The sequence below is a fragment of the Panicum virgatum genome, chromosome 3K, assembly GCF_016808335.1.
Source record: "Panicum virgatum strain AP13 chromosome 3K, P.virgatum_v5, whole genome shotgun sequence".
Lineage (NCBI taxonomy): Eukaryota > Viridiplantae > Streptophyta > Magnoliopsida > Poales > Poaceae > Panicum > Panicum virgatum.
Genome location: NC_053138.1, coordinates 4,316,755 through 4,328,675, shown reverse-complemented (window position 1 = coordinate 4,328,675; position 11,921 = coordinate 4,316,755). Strand labels below are relative to the sequence as shown.

At 43.3% G+C, this 11,921-nt stretch overlaps 2 protein-coding genes across 8 annotated transcripts; one reads left to right on the top strand and one right to left on the bottom strand.

Moving 5' to 3' along the window:
• The first annotated feature begins 573 nt into the window (after nucleotides 1–573).
• Nucleotides 574–1,425, top strand: LOC120696929. Its single transcript, XM_039979992.1, has one exon. The coding sequence runs from the start codon at nucleotides 708–710 to the stop codon at nucleotides 1,191–1,193; it is 486 nt and encodes a 161-aa protein (XP_039835926.1). The 5' UTR covers nucleotides 574–707; the 3' UTR covers nucleotides 1,194–1,425.
• Nucleotides 1,426–2,485: 1,060 nt separating this feature from the next.
• On the bottom strand, nucleotides 2,486–10,719 carry LOC120696927 (CCR4-NOT transcription complex subunit 11-like). Of its 7 annotated transcripts, none has more exons than XR_005684324.1 (13): nucleotides 10,415–10,710; nucleotides 8,445–8,549; nucleotides 6,386–6,472; nucleotides 5,997–6,050; nucleotides 5,743–5,888; nucleotides 5,489–5,642; nucleotides 5,225–5,409; nucleotides 4,958–5,039; nucleotides 4,801–4,874; nucleotides 4,575–4,716; nucleotides 3,722–4,107; nucleotides 3,180–3,284; nucleotides 2,486–2,968 (listed from the first exon to the last, which is right to left on the bottom strand). XR_005684324.1 is itself a non-coding variant. In XM_039979988.1 (13 exons), the coding sequence occupies exons 1-12, from the start codon at nucleotides 10,583–10,585 to the stop codon at nucleotides 3,187–3,189; spliced, it is 1,377 nt and encodes a 458-aa protein (XP_039835922.1). In that variant the 5' UTR covers nucleotides 10,586–10,708; the 3' UTR covers nucleotides 2,486–2,964; nucleotides 3,180–3,186. The 7 variants fall into 7 exon arrangements, 5 of the variants coding, with proteins under 5 accessions (XP_039835922.1, XP_039835924.1, XP_039835921.1 ...); XM_039979988.1 differs by having other exon boundaries at nucleotides 2,486–2,964; nucleotides 4,029–4,107; nucleotides 10,415–10,708; XM_039979990.1 differs by having other exon boundaries at nucleotides 2,493–2,968; nucleotides 4,029–4,107; nucleotides 5,225–5,361; nucleotides 5,621–5,642; nucleotides 10,415–10,711.
• Between the last annotated feature and the right edge of the window lie 1,202 nt (nucleotides 10,720–11,921).

Genomic DNA, 11,921 nt, shown 5'->3' with positions numbered 1-11,921 from the left:
AAAAAGAACTGTAACAAAAAATTGTACTACGATTTTATAAGTTGGGCATGCATGAACAATATATGGACGTCCATGTGCTTTGCCATCAAAAGGACAATAAGTGCGTCGTAAACAAATCCACCGTCGTGTTGATTGCGTTGACACTGATGGTATAAAAAAAAGCATATCCGTCACCTGTTGTGCTCGATGGATTTAAATATGCCATACTCTGTTCATTTCATAAAAATACCCACTGATTTAAATATGCGATAAATATTGCCTACGACCATATATAGTCCAATCAGAGAAAATAAAATAAATAAGATGGCGTGCATTAGGTTGTAAGCTAGAACGAGATAGAGACCCCACAATCCCCAACTGCTAACATGGACACAACCAACCTCGGTATGTGCCAAGTACAACCCCTTCATCAATGATGAAAGGATTTAATTAATTTGTTCAATTATATCAACCTCAACCAATTTATTTATCATCAATAAGTATTCTTTAATTTAATTGGCAGGAGAATTTCTTTTACACTTGGTCAGACCATGCCCAGCTTAAAGGGACGGCAATTTATCACGACCCGAACCAACAATAATATATACGCACGTCGATCCGTCCAATGGCAAGCAACAAAGCCACAAGTCTTGCAGAGGACAAGTAAGCGGAGCAGCCAGCTAGGAACGAATTCAAAGGAACCCTGCAGCAAGAAGAGCTCCTCCTCCATGGCCACCGCCACCTACCCCCAGCTGGTGCTGCTGCTCCTCCTCGTGCCCGCCAGCAGGGCGGCGCCCGGCGGCGGCAACGGGACGACGACGACGCCGTCGGCGTACGAGATGCTGGAGCGGTACAACTTCCCGCGGGGCATCCTGCCGGCGGGCGTGCGGGGGTACGAGCTCCGGCCCGACGGCGCCTTCGAGGTGTACTTCCCGCGGCGCTGCGAGTTCCTGCTGGCGAGGCGGTGGCTAGTCCGCTACGAGGCGCGCGTCTCCGGCTCGGTGGCCGCCGGGAAGCTCACGGCGCTGCAGGGGATCAGCGTCAAGGTGGTCTTCCTCTGGCTCGGGGTCGCCGAGGTGGACCGCGCCGGGGACAAGCTCAGCTTCTACATCGGGCCCGTCGCCACCTCCTTCCCGCTCGGGGACTTCGCCGAGAGCCCGCGCTGCCGCGGCTCCGACGAAGACTTCACGGCGGCGGCGGCGGCCTCGTCGTGATATATAATGAGATTTCTTAGCGATTGGTATTTATTTGTGTGTATCTGCTGCCTTATGATTTATTAGCTGGCTAATGGCAACTCCTACTTGCTTATACGACGTGTTGTGGATCGATCCAGAGTACGAGACGGCGATTAGTTTTTCTTTTTTGTTTGTTATTAACATACACACGAGGAACTGGAGCAATTGTTTGGTAAATCATTGACCTTGAAGATGCTGCTTCACTGTACCATTCATCCTCTGAGCCTCCGACTCGGAGCGCGCCTTGTCTTGATCTGTGCTGTGATGGTGTGATCCGAGATGTTTACGTTTTGCAGAGCTGTGTTATTAGTAGTACGTGCCTGGGTCTGGGCTCCTCCGATTGTTGTACTCCAGCCGCCATGCAGCTAGCGATCCCATGTTGCAGCATGGCCGGCGACACCACCGCAATCAGAGAGATCAAGATTATGGAGCACCATGGCGCGATGGAGGCAGTCCAGCGGGAGGTCGCCTACGTCAACAACGGTGGCGCGCGAGACTCTCACCGGAGCCACTCTTCGCCGAACGGTCTCCACGTCACCTTCAGCCAGACAATACCGCGGTCAACGCTCAATGCCGGCCATGGAAACGATCGAGAGGCTAGTTGGAGAATTCGTCTGTCTTGTCAAAGTAAAAAATGTGCTCACTGCTGAGATTGGTTTCTTACTATCATATCATGGGTAGGCTCCGGTTAAACAAAAACATCATATACAGCTAATAAGGGTCATGGTTCCTGTGGAGGACAGCAGTCATTGATGCCATATCACACACATTTGTCTGATGAACTTATTATATGATTTGTTCAGAGAATATAAATGTATTTAAATTGAAATAAACATCGTTTTAGCAATTAGACAGGATATGATCCAGAGGCACCACAAGCGGTAGGCAGCTGATTTAGTGCTTCATCATCACATGCCCTGCGGTAGTTGTGGTCGCTACACCTGCTGCTAGCATCTCCGTTCAATTCAACCACACGGGGCGGCATCTAAAAGCAGATCATTTGTCATCTCACAAGTACTAGTGCACAACCAAACAGACTTATCAAATACGGGGCAAAATATGAATCCATCCGCTTATCATTCACCGACATTGCATCTTAAGTGAAACTGGGAAAACATGTCACCTAGTTTCGTTTATTAAACACACAGAATTTCTTGATGCCTTTTCTATAGGAACCCGCCTGCCTTGTTGCTCTTCCAACTTCCAAGGCTGCTATTCCAACTGACAATATGTAGCATCCCAGATCCCCAGTACACAGCTTTAAACTGACAAAAGTAACACACACAACCAAGTTTGATGTGAAAGGCTGACATGCCTCGTGTAGTCATGTAATGTACACAGAATGGAAAACCAATTCTGGAAAAAAAAATCAAACCATCCCGCACCAAGCAAACACACCAACAGACTACAAGAAAACAGATTGCGGATTGTTTTGGTTACACTGAAATTACAGAAGATTTGAACGAAGGGTGCAAGTATTATTCATTGCCGTACAAATGAGCCTACAAAGTACAGACTGATCTAAACTTGTGCCAACAATTGATACCACATGTTATCCGACAGACTGACTCTGCTCTTGGCATGCTCTTTAATCATTCTTTCAAGTGTATGCTTGGTAATTAGTAAGGGTGCCACGCATTCCACAAGAAAATGATGCGCTTAATGTACCAAGTGATCTTGAACACCCAGAGTGGCCAGAGAACTATCCAGAACAAGAAAAGTTCAAACATTCGTTGTTGATACAACCAGTCTATCTGACAATAGGAATTTTAAACAATCAGAACAATTGTATCACATCAAACTATCACAGGCCATAAAGTCCAAAAAGGTTTCATGGAAAATTTCAGTACAGAACATGATCGCATTCAATGACCTTGAGGCATTGAATCAACCATGGCAATGAAGATGTACAGAATTAGGAAAAAAAGGATGCATATTATACAGAGAAGGTAAGTAACGACATACAATTCCTTCACTCCAAAGATTTGAGTAACCGGAATAAACCAGCTGCTTCCCTTATCCGTGAAAATTCAATACAGAATGCTTGTACCTCAATGAAAAGATCTTGAACTGCACTCAAAGAAACATGCACAAAATTATACTCGGCCATTTGAGTAAAAAAAAGGAGGAGGAAAACTAAGCAATTAACTTGGTGATGGTTGATAAGGTACAAAATGCAGCAGATCGGCTATTAAACTCAGCTTCTTTCTAAAATGTGAAATAAATAACACATTGCACGCCAATACTTGTTATCTTAGGAATAACAGCTTAAATGTAACTATATTAGTACATTCATGGCTATTGTCAAACAGCAGCTCCAGAGCAGAGAAACCCGTATTGTTCAGAATTTTCAGAACATAGAATATAGGCATGGCAAGACATACACGAAAGGAGGGGGGCAACGAAAACCAAAACAAACAATTCATTCAAGAGAAAGGCTAAAGAAGTGTTATAGTTGCATGTGCATAGGTTTCGAAATCAAAGTAGAAAGCTTAGGATGTTCTAACCGTGTAGGCCAACAAGTAGTTTAAGAACATTTGCATTTTCAAAATGCTGCGGGGAATGAAAGGCAAGATAAGTAACTAGCATACAATAGTGCGCACACAAAAAATAGCATACCCAGTTGTAAAGAACTAAAGTAAAGGTGTCGATAGAAATACTGCACACGAGGTAGAAAGCAGGGATACAAAACTTGTAATGTTGGACAGCTATTATCTTGGATCAAGAATGCTGAAATTGCAGCACTTCAGCAACAGTACGCAGATCAAAAACATGATTTTGTCAAGCATACAAGTGAAGAATATATATACTCGCCGTTTATAATCTTGTTTCGGATAAGGCTCTGCAGGAAAACACAAACTAGTCTCACCAGTCTGTTTTGCATGTACTTATCCTGCTCATAGAAAAAGAATCATCAAGATAAACATTTCCCAAGCATTAAAACGAGAAGTTCCAGATTAGCCAATAAGCAAAAACGCAGCTTAAAGTGAAGCACAACATTTCATCAACCACCAAGGACTTTATTTTACAATAATGTAAAACATGTAACAGAACTGTAATCTCGCACACATCACTAGTGATTTGATAAACTAATCATAAAAGCACTGATATTGCTCACAGAATAGTACCAGTAAATCACTTATTCCTATGGGCATTGTAATCAACAGGCACATGAAGAAGTAGAGGTCTGACATTACCATGGGGAATGCAGTCAAAGTTAAGTTTTCCCAGTGGAACATATCAAATATTCACAAAATATTAAAACTCGATTTATTTAACCATCTAATAAGTGATGCTGTACCAAAAGGAGGGTCAGTGTCATTTGTATCAACTTCAATTAAATGAATCAAAAGAACAAACCTTAATGTTTTGACATGATTGGATACAATTTGTGATGTACTCGTGGACAAACTCCGTTGGAAGATCAACAGCAGTAGTAAGCCTATTCACAACTTCCATAGAATGCAGGCTCATGTCCATATGCACAAGACCAGCAAAGTAACTACAAAAAATGGTTATTAATCAAATAAAGGACAGGAAGAAGGTGGATCATGATAATTAAACATATGACAGAAAAAAGACATACCCTGAAATGTCAGGAGAGTTAATTAACTTCGAAAGAACCTCAACAGCAATGAGAGGATTGTGTTCAACAAGATCCTGAAACCATACATAAATTCTGACTTCTAAGATAAAATAACATGAAATATGTGAGAATTCAACATTTTAAAGAGCATACATACAGGAAGCTTCTGTGGAGTCATCCCGCAGTAATAAACCAGTTTAGGATCATTTGCCAGTTCTATTATGAATCGCTGCAATAAGCTGCGAACAAATTAGGCATGTACCATTGGAAATATCATACAAAACCAATGAATGAGTACGAGAAAAGAGGGTGATAAAAGCCTAGGTGCAATAAATTTATCCATCACTGAGACTAATGAAATTACAGACTTTATAAGGAAAAAAGAGAAGAAATCATCATCATAGGAACTAAACATGTTGCATACAATTTAGTAAAACACCCATTGTTAAATATTAGAATGTAGCAGTGAACCTCCTGTTGGGCAGGTGCAAGTGGACCTTTTAAGGCTCTTGCAATCAAATCTCGGATAGCAGCCCCTCGACTCGTATCAGCACACATGCTATAATCCCATAATAACTCATGGTTATTGTCAGGGTTCAGCCACTGTAGCTGCATGTTCAGCAGAACTTAAGTTACATGTAGAAACAAAGCTGTTATGAAGATGCAAGTTTTGACTTGAGTATTTTACCTCCCCATCTAGTACAGGAAGTCTTGGGGGTGTTGGCCGAATCCACTGAGGACCCAACCTTCCCCCCGATTTTTCTTGGAGTAAACCAGCAAGAGCAGAATCTCTATCATCAGAAGAAGATTTCTGTTTGCTTCCAGGTAATGATATCGCAGACCTTATAAGATCACAAAATCAATACAGGAGAAGAATAGATCAAATCGACTCTAGACACCACAAGATAAATTTAGGTGATGAGTGTAGACGAGCCTACATACTCCGATGAATTTGCACAACTTTGAGGCACATCTGGATCTGGTATAACACTTCTAACAGCAGCAGGTCTGAAACTACTAATCTGAGGCTGAGATTGTACACCGTTACTACAATATTGCTTCTCAAGTTGTTCCCGTGGCAACAAGACCTATACAAAAAGATGAGTATATGACCAATGGCATGAATGGTGCATTCAACCAGTTCCTTCACTTGATCAAAACTTGATAGCATTTTAAAAAAGTAAACAAAATCCCACCTGAGATGCGGAAACAGACCCATTTATGTAATCTACAGCTGACTGATTCAGGACCTGAAACAAAAACCATTGCTGAAATATGCAACTATGCACTTTCATTTCTCAAAATCGATAAATGAAAAGACAACGTCCAAGCTGTTGATTGCATATTACGAAATTTCACAGTAAAGATGCCTAATTATTGAGCTGTATGTGAGCCAGATGCACCCAAAAGCCTAAGCTGATGGAGAAAGGCGTTCAATTCACTTATTACACTAATGAGCCTTAATCAGTAGATGTATGTCATCATAGGAAAGGAGAAATATAATGTCTATGATATCGTCATCCTACATCCTACCAGATTTTGCATCACTAGTGTTTATAAAGAAGTCAACGAAAGAGGGAAAAACCTCATTATTATTGTTTCCACTGGATGAAGTCAATAATAGTTGGACAAATGCCCGTTCTGATTTATCCGATGTTTCATCGCAGGCTCCCTGTGCATAATTAACAAAAGAAATTAAGACTTCGAGCATGAAAAATATTTAGTCCAGTGTCTTCGGACACTGGAAAAATGAATCTCAAGGACAATTGAATCATGTTGCTCGTCCTGTGCTGCAACCATATGCTAAGAATAAGAACAAGAGCCAAAGGCAAAGATGATTGCCATAGAAAAATAGCAAAGCAAGTTGCAATATCCAGATTTTAAAAATGATGCTAACTTATGAAAGGAAGTACTCGATTCCTTTCTTTCAAAAAAAAAAGAAAGTACTAGATTTTGTTTCTGCGCCGCTAGAAGTCCATAGTTACAAGATATTGAGTTCCATGCTCCAACCAATTCAACCCAAAAGCTTAAGCTGATGAGAAGAGGTGGGCAATTCACTTAACTTCAACATTCCCTCTCACGTGTAGGCTCTGCCAGGCCTCAAAAATGGAAATAGGAGTCAGCTGCAATTATTTTATTTAATAGCGCCCGCCAAGATTTGAACTCGAGGCCTCTGGCTTTGATACCATATTGAGCAAGAACCACTCGCGCCAACGCATGTAGGGGCCAGAGGTGGCGTCAACGACGATGTGGATTAAGCTCCGGATGTTCTAAACGCCAGCAGCTTGGGCATGGAGGGTCAGAACGGTGGCGGCCTTGTGGAGAAGCATCGCAGCGTCGACATTGGCGTCGTGCACCGTGGGTGGGGAGGAGGTGCCGTCGACGTCCGAAGGATCGATTGGGACCTCTTGGTGGGCATCGGCGGAGCACGTTCGGCGGCCGCACGGCCGAGGGCGTCGTGACACATGCGGCCACGTTGTCGCGCTCAGTGCTGGTGGCGGCAGCCTCCTCAACTACACGGGCACAAGCAAGCACGGCGTTGCGCACAGCTTGGCGCACCAGGCGCCTTTCCTCAAGATGGCAGCGCCAGTGTCATCACCGGCACCATGTCCAGCGGCAGCAGGGGAGATGGGATGGTCCCGACCATGGGGACGAGTGCGGCCAAGACGGCGCGCGGCGCAGCCGAGAGGCTCGCGGCTAGGGCAGCGGAAGCGGAATCAAGGTAAGGACCCAGACTTGTGATACCATGAAAGCGTATAGGGCCAGGAGATAATGTATTGAATAATGTTAAGGCAATCCTCATATACATATATAAGCAAGGAACCCTAGTATGATAGCTTATAGAATCAAAACCAATCACGGGATCCCAAGGAATCCTATCATCACAAGGAAAGGCCGGGCGCACAGCCTAAGGCAGGTGCATCCACACGCCTAAGGCCCACATGGCCTTCCTAACCAAGCCCCAAATTATCATGCTAACACAAGAGTCAAGGATCTAGCTGCTATGAAGGGTACTCAATCAAAGCTATAAAAAGTAGTTGTACAATATAGTGACAGCAAATGAACAGTAGTTGAGTGATATATGATTGGTTGGGACAAATATCTAATCAAAATGCAAACAAATGCATTCTTTAGTATTTACAAAAAAAATCATGTTAAGAAATTACCGTTGCAATTCAAGAAACACCATTGGCCAGTCCAGTTGATTTAAAAAACAGTTGCATCAGCTATTCATATAGAAATTGTATACAGGTCTCCACAGTCCAGCTGTTTGATTTAGCTAACACATGCAAATCAAATTATGCTCTAGGTTTACAATATCATATTCCAGTGATAGGATCCAGGACATAAAATAATAAAACCATCATGTCGACCTCACATGCAAACTTCAATACCAGATCAGGAACTATAGCAAATGCTGGCAGTTCATGTATGTGCTTGGTGCTAGTGCCGTAAATGTGCAGATTGGAGAAAAGCAAAATACTAATAGTCCATGTCCAGTTCATCATAAAACATATGGAAGAATATTACACTTTCACACATGTATATGTTTAAGTATGCTGAATAGAAAAAAAAGGTGGGAACTCTTCCATCATAATCCAAAACACAATAATAGAGAAATAAAGGTGCCGAAATTAGCTTACATCTAACAACATAGGAATGTATGGATTCGCTGTCTGTGGGGAATAGCTCTGATGAAGAATTGCAAATGCAATTAAACGACCAGTAGGATGGAGCATCTTCTTGTCCTAGTCAAAGGGCAACATAATATATTAGATTTGTAGCACGGTTCCTGTGAAAGCACATATATAATCTAGAATCTCAAAGTGAACAGAACAACCAACCAAATTCCCAAAATGAACTCAAGGTAGGCGAATAACATATTCCTAAAATTTTGCAAATGCAAGGTGCAAATGTGCTGTTATTAAGGACAATGCCTTTGGAAACACCAACTATTATTGTCACATAATAATTTGATCATAAGTCTTGAGGGTATTGTTGCAACAAGACAGCATATCAGACAGTAGGCAATTGTCAGTACATCAAAGGTTCTGCAGCACATCCCAACACTTGCAGAACTGTAGCAACCCACTAGATCAACTATAGCATGCACCACTTAGTGAAAAATCAATACATAACAATCACACAATTCTATATTTCATCTAGAAATAATTTTGTTACTACAATAAGTGCAGTATGGTTAACGGAAAATTTGAAATGTTCTGTAGGAAAAAATGGCTGCTCTCAAAATCATTGAGCCTTGAAAAATGAGAACAAATCAAGTAAGAAGACTGAACTTTTACAAAGGGGCATAAAAGAACTGAACACGACCCATGGTTCGCCTTCCTAGGAGATGAAGATGATTAATTAATGCTTCTTCAAGGGTGAAAGCTCTTTTCACATCACGCGATTGAATAAAAAAAGCTTGAATTTCATCTAGCTCATTGTTTCTTTGAAATAAAGATTAAAGTTCTTGCCAAATGTGTAAAGTTCAAAATCATGTACTATACATGCTACAGAAATTAAAAGGTTGAGCTGCATTGTTAATATGGAACCATTTTCTTGCCTTCCATAACAGAACAATGGTAGATCAAACTGAAATAGTAGCCATAATTGCACCACCGATTTGGCAGTATTTACTCCACGCAAGACTATAGAGCTAAGAATACTTGTGCAGATTCTAGTTTCAGGTCACATGAACCATTAGCAGCATGTTCAATAGGGTGGTCCATTTAATCAATTCGAAACGAGAGTGGACCTATGAAGCTAGCAGTGTTAATCATCCTCTCACACACACAGTGGATCTAGCTAAAAGCTAGCAATCCTCGTCCGACATGGAAATGTGGAAAAAGAGTTTAGACCCAAGTTCGTAATGCTCTTTCGTCTGATGGCATTTCCACAAGTAACAGATCAAGCAAACAGATGTGATGAAGAAAACATCGTTACTGGTGCTTGTTTGAGTTCGTCTCACCAACGCCTAAGCTCCAGTGACTCAAGATCATCAACGACACTAAAGCAGCTGCAGCAAAGAGATCGAATCAAGTATCCATTCCGTATGAAATTCTCATCAAGTACAGATGCAAACAGAGCTGATCGAGCTAACAGCGTCAACATGAAGCCACACAATGAAACTCCAAGATCCTAACTAGCAAAGAGCACAGAAATGGCCCTGAATGTACAAGTCAAGCGATCCATCCGGGGTCAAACTCAAATAATTCAAAATTCAGAAGACATCCTGAGGAAAACCGAAAGATGGCGAGCCAGTAGCCTCCAAAACCCACAAATGTCAGCTCGGCCAAACAATCCACCAGTCCATCGGAAACCCGAACCCAAATCAGCAAGCGGAATCGCGAGGACGCAGCAGCATAACTCATCCCAATTCGCGCCCGAACCCTCCAAACTAAAATAGCCTCCGAGCCACCTCGGCGAGCCCAAAACCCACCGAATCTGGCTACCGGACGCAAACCCTAACCCAGCCAACTCGAGCTGGCCCCCGATCCGTTTCCCGCCACGAAAGCCCCCCGCCCAATCTGACGAAACGAAGCAAGCGAGCGAGCGAGCTGGGGGGGAGGAGCGAAGGAGAGGGTGTGGGGAGGGAGGGGCCGCAGCTTGCCTCGAGGAGGAAGCAGAGCGCCCCGCCGACGCGGAGGCGGCGCTCGCGGGGGAACCGCGCAAGGAAGTCGGAGACGACGTCCGCGAGCGGGCGGGCCGCGCCGGCGAGCAGGGAGAGGAGGTCGGCCCGCTCGTCGGGCTGCAGCGTGGGGACGGGGGCGCACGATGACATGGTGGGCGCCGTCGTCGTCGTCGGGGTCGGGGTCGCGGTGACCGTCGCCGTGAGGGACGGCGGCGAGGATTTCTCTTTTTTGGCTTCCGTTTTTCTTTTCCCTCTACGAGGCCCTTTGGGGGCAGATTCGGAGGGTCAGTGGGAGGAGTAGGCGCGGTTCGGCGGGATGTGGATCGGACGGGTGCGGCTGTGTGGGTTCGCTTTTCTTTCTTTCCATTTCGCCCAGATGGTTCTGGACCTGCGGCCCGGTTGGGCTCGACCGCGCCAGGCCCGAACCTGGCCTGCTCAGTGACGTGGGACGTAAGGCAAAAAAGTGTCCCTTGCAATCAGTTATTATTGGCTTTTTCAATTATGCAAATCAAATGTATATCAACTATTATAATATCCGCGTCACTAGCATGACGTATTCCCTCAAAAAAGAACTAGCGTTATTGTTTCTTTCACTTTCTTATGTAGTTGCCAACTTATACGCTACCTTTTCATTCCAAATTATAAGTTTGGTATCTCTGTATGCATAGTTTGTGTCATGTATCTATACACTATGTATATCTAGATACATAACAAATACTATGAATCTAGAAATGCCTAGAATTTAAAACGCTCCTATAAATTATTTCTTGGATATATGACTTTATTGGAAACCATTCATACACTTCCAATATCTCTTCGGCGGAGGCAAATAACCATTCGTATGCCCCCATGTATCTTGGCTTCACTTGTTCATCACACATTCACACTATGTATTATGATAGTTATCACAAACTACAAAAATCATCAGCGTGTTAGTATATGCACCCACACACACGTAAATGGTTGGTTTGCAATTGATTAGTCTGAAGCTGCAGGATAGAACATTTAATTTGCAACTCAAACAGTGACGACGGATGTTCGCTCTCCACTGATTATTGGTGGATGCTCGCTCTCATCCTACAATCCCCTCCAAACACACTTGTGCAAGGAACAAGAAATAAAGGAAAACCGCCCGGCCTTCCGTCAACACCATCACCAATTGTCCAATTCACCATGCATATCTCGTTACGAGAAGCACCATCGACATGTCCTGTTATTTGTTCAAAAAGACATGTCCTGTACTCCTGTTAGGCTGCTAGTAGAGTAGAGAGTGGAGAGAATGAGAGGAGACCATTAATATTGCAGAAATCAGAGCAAACACCATGCATCCACCTTGTAAATGAACTGAACAGCTAGCAGCGTAGTTACATAGTTGCTGTTCCTCATCGAATGCTTCATTCAGTCGCTCACCAAACCAAGTCAGATGATGAGATGAAGCCAATCCAAACCCTGAATGAACCAAATCCAAATCAATCAATATCAAAGC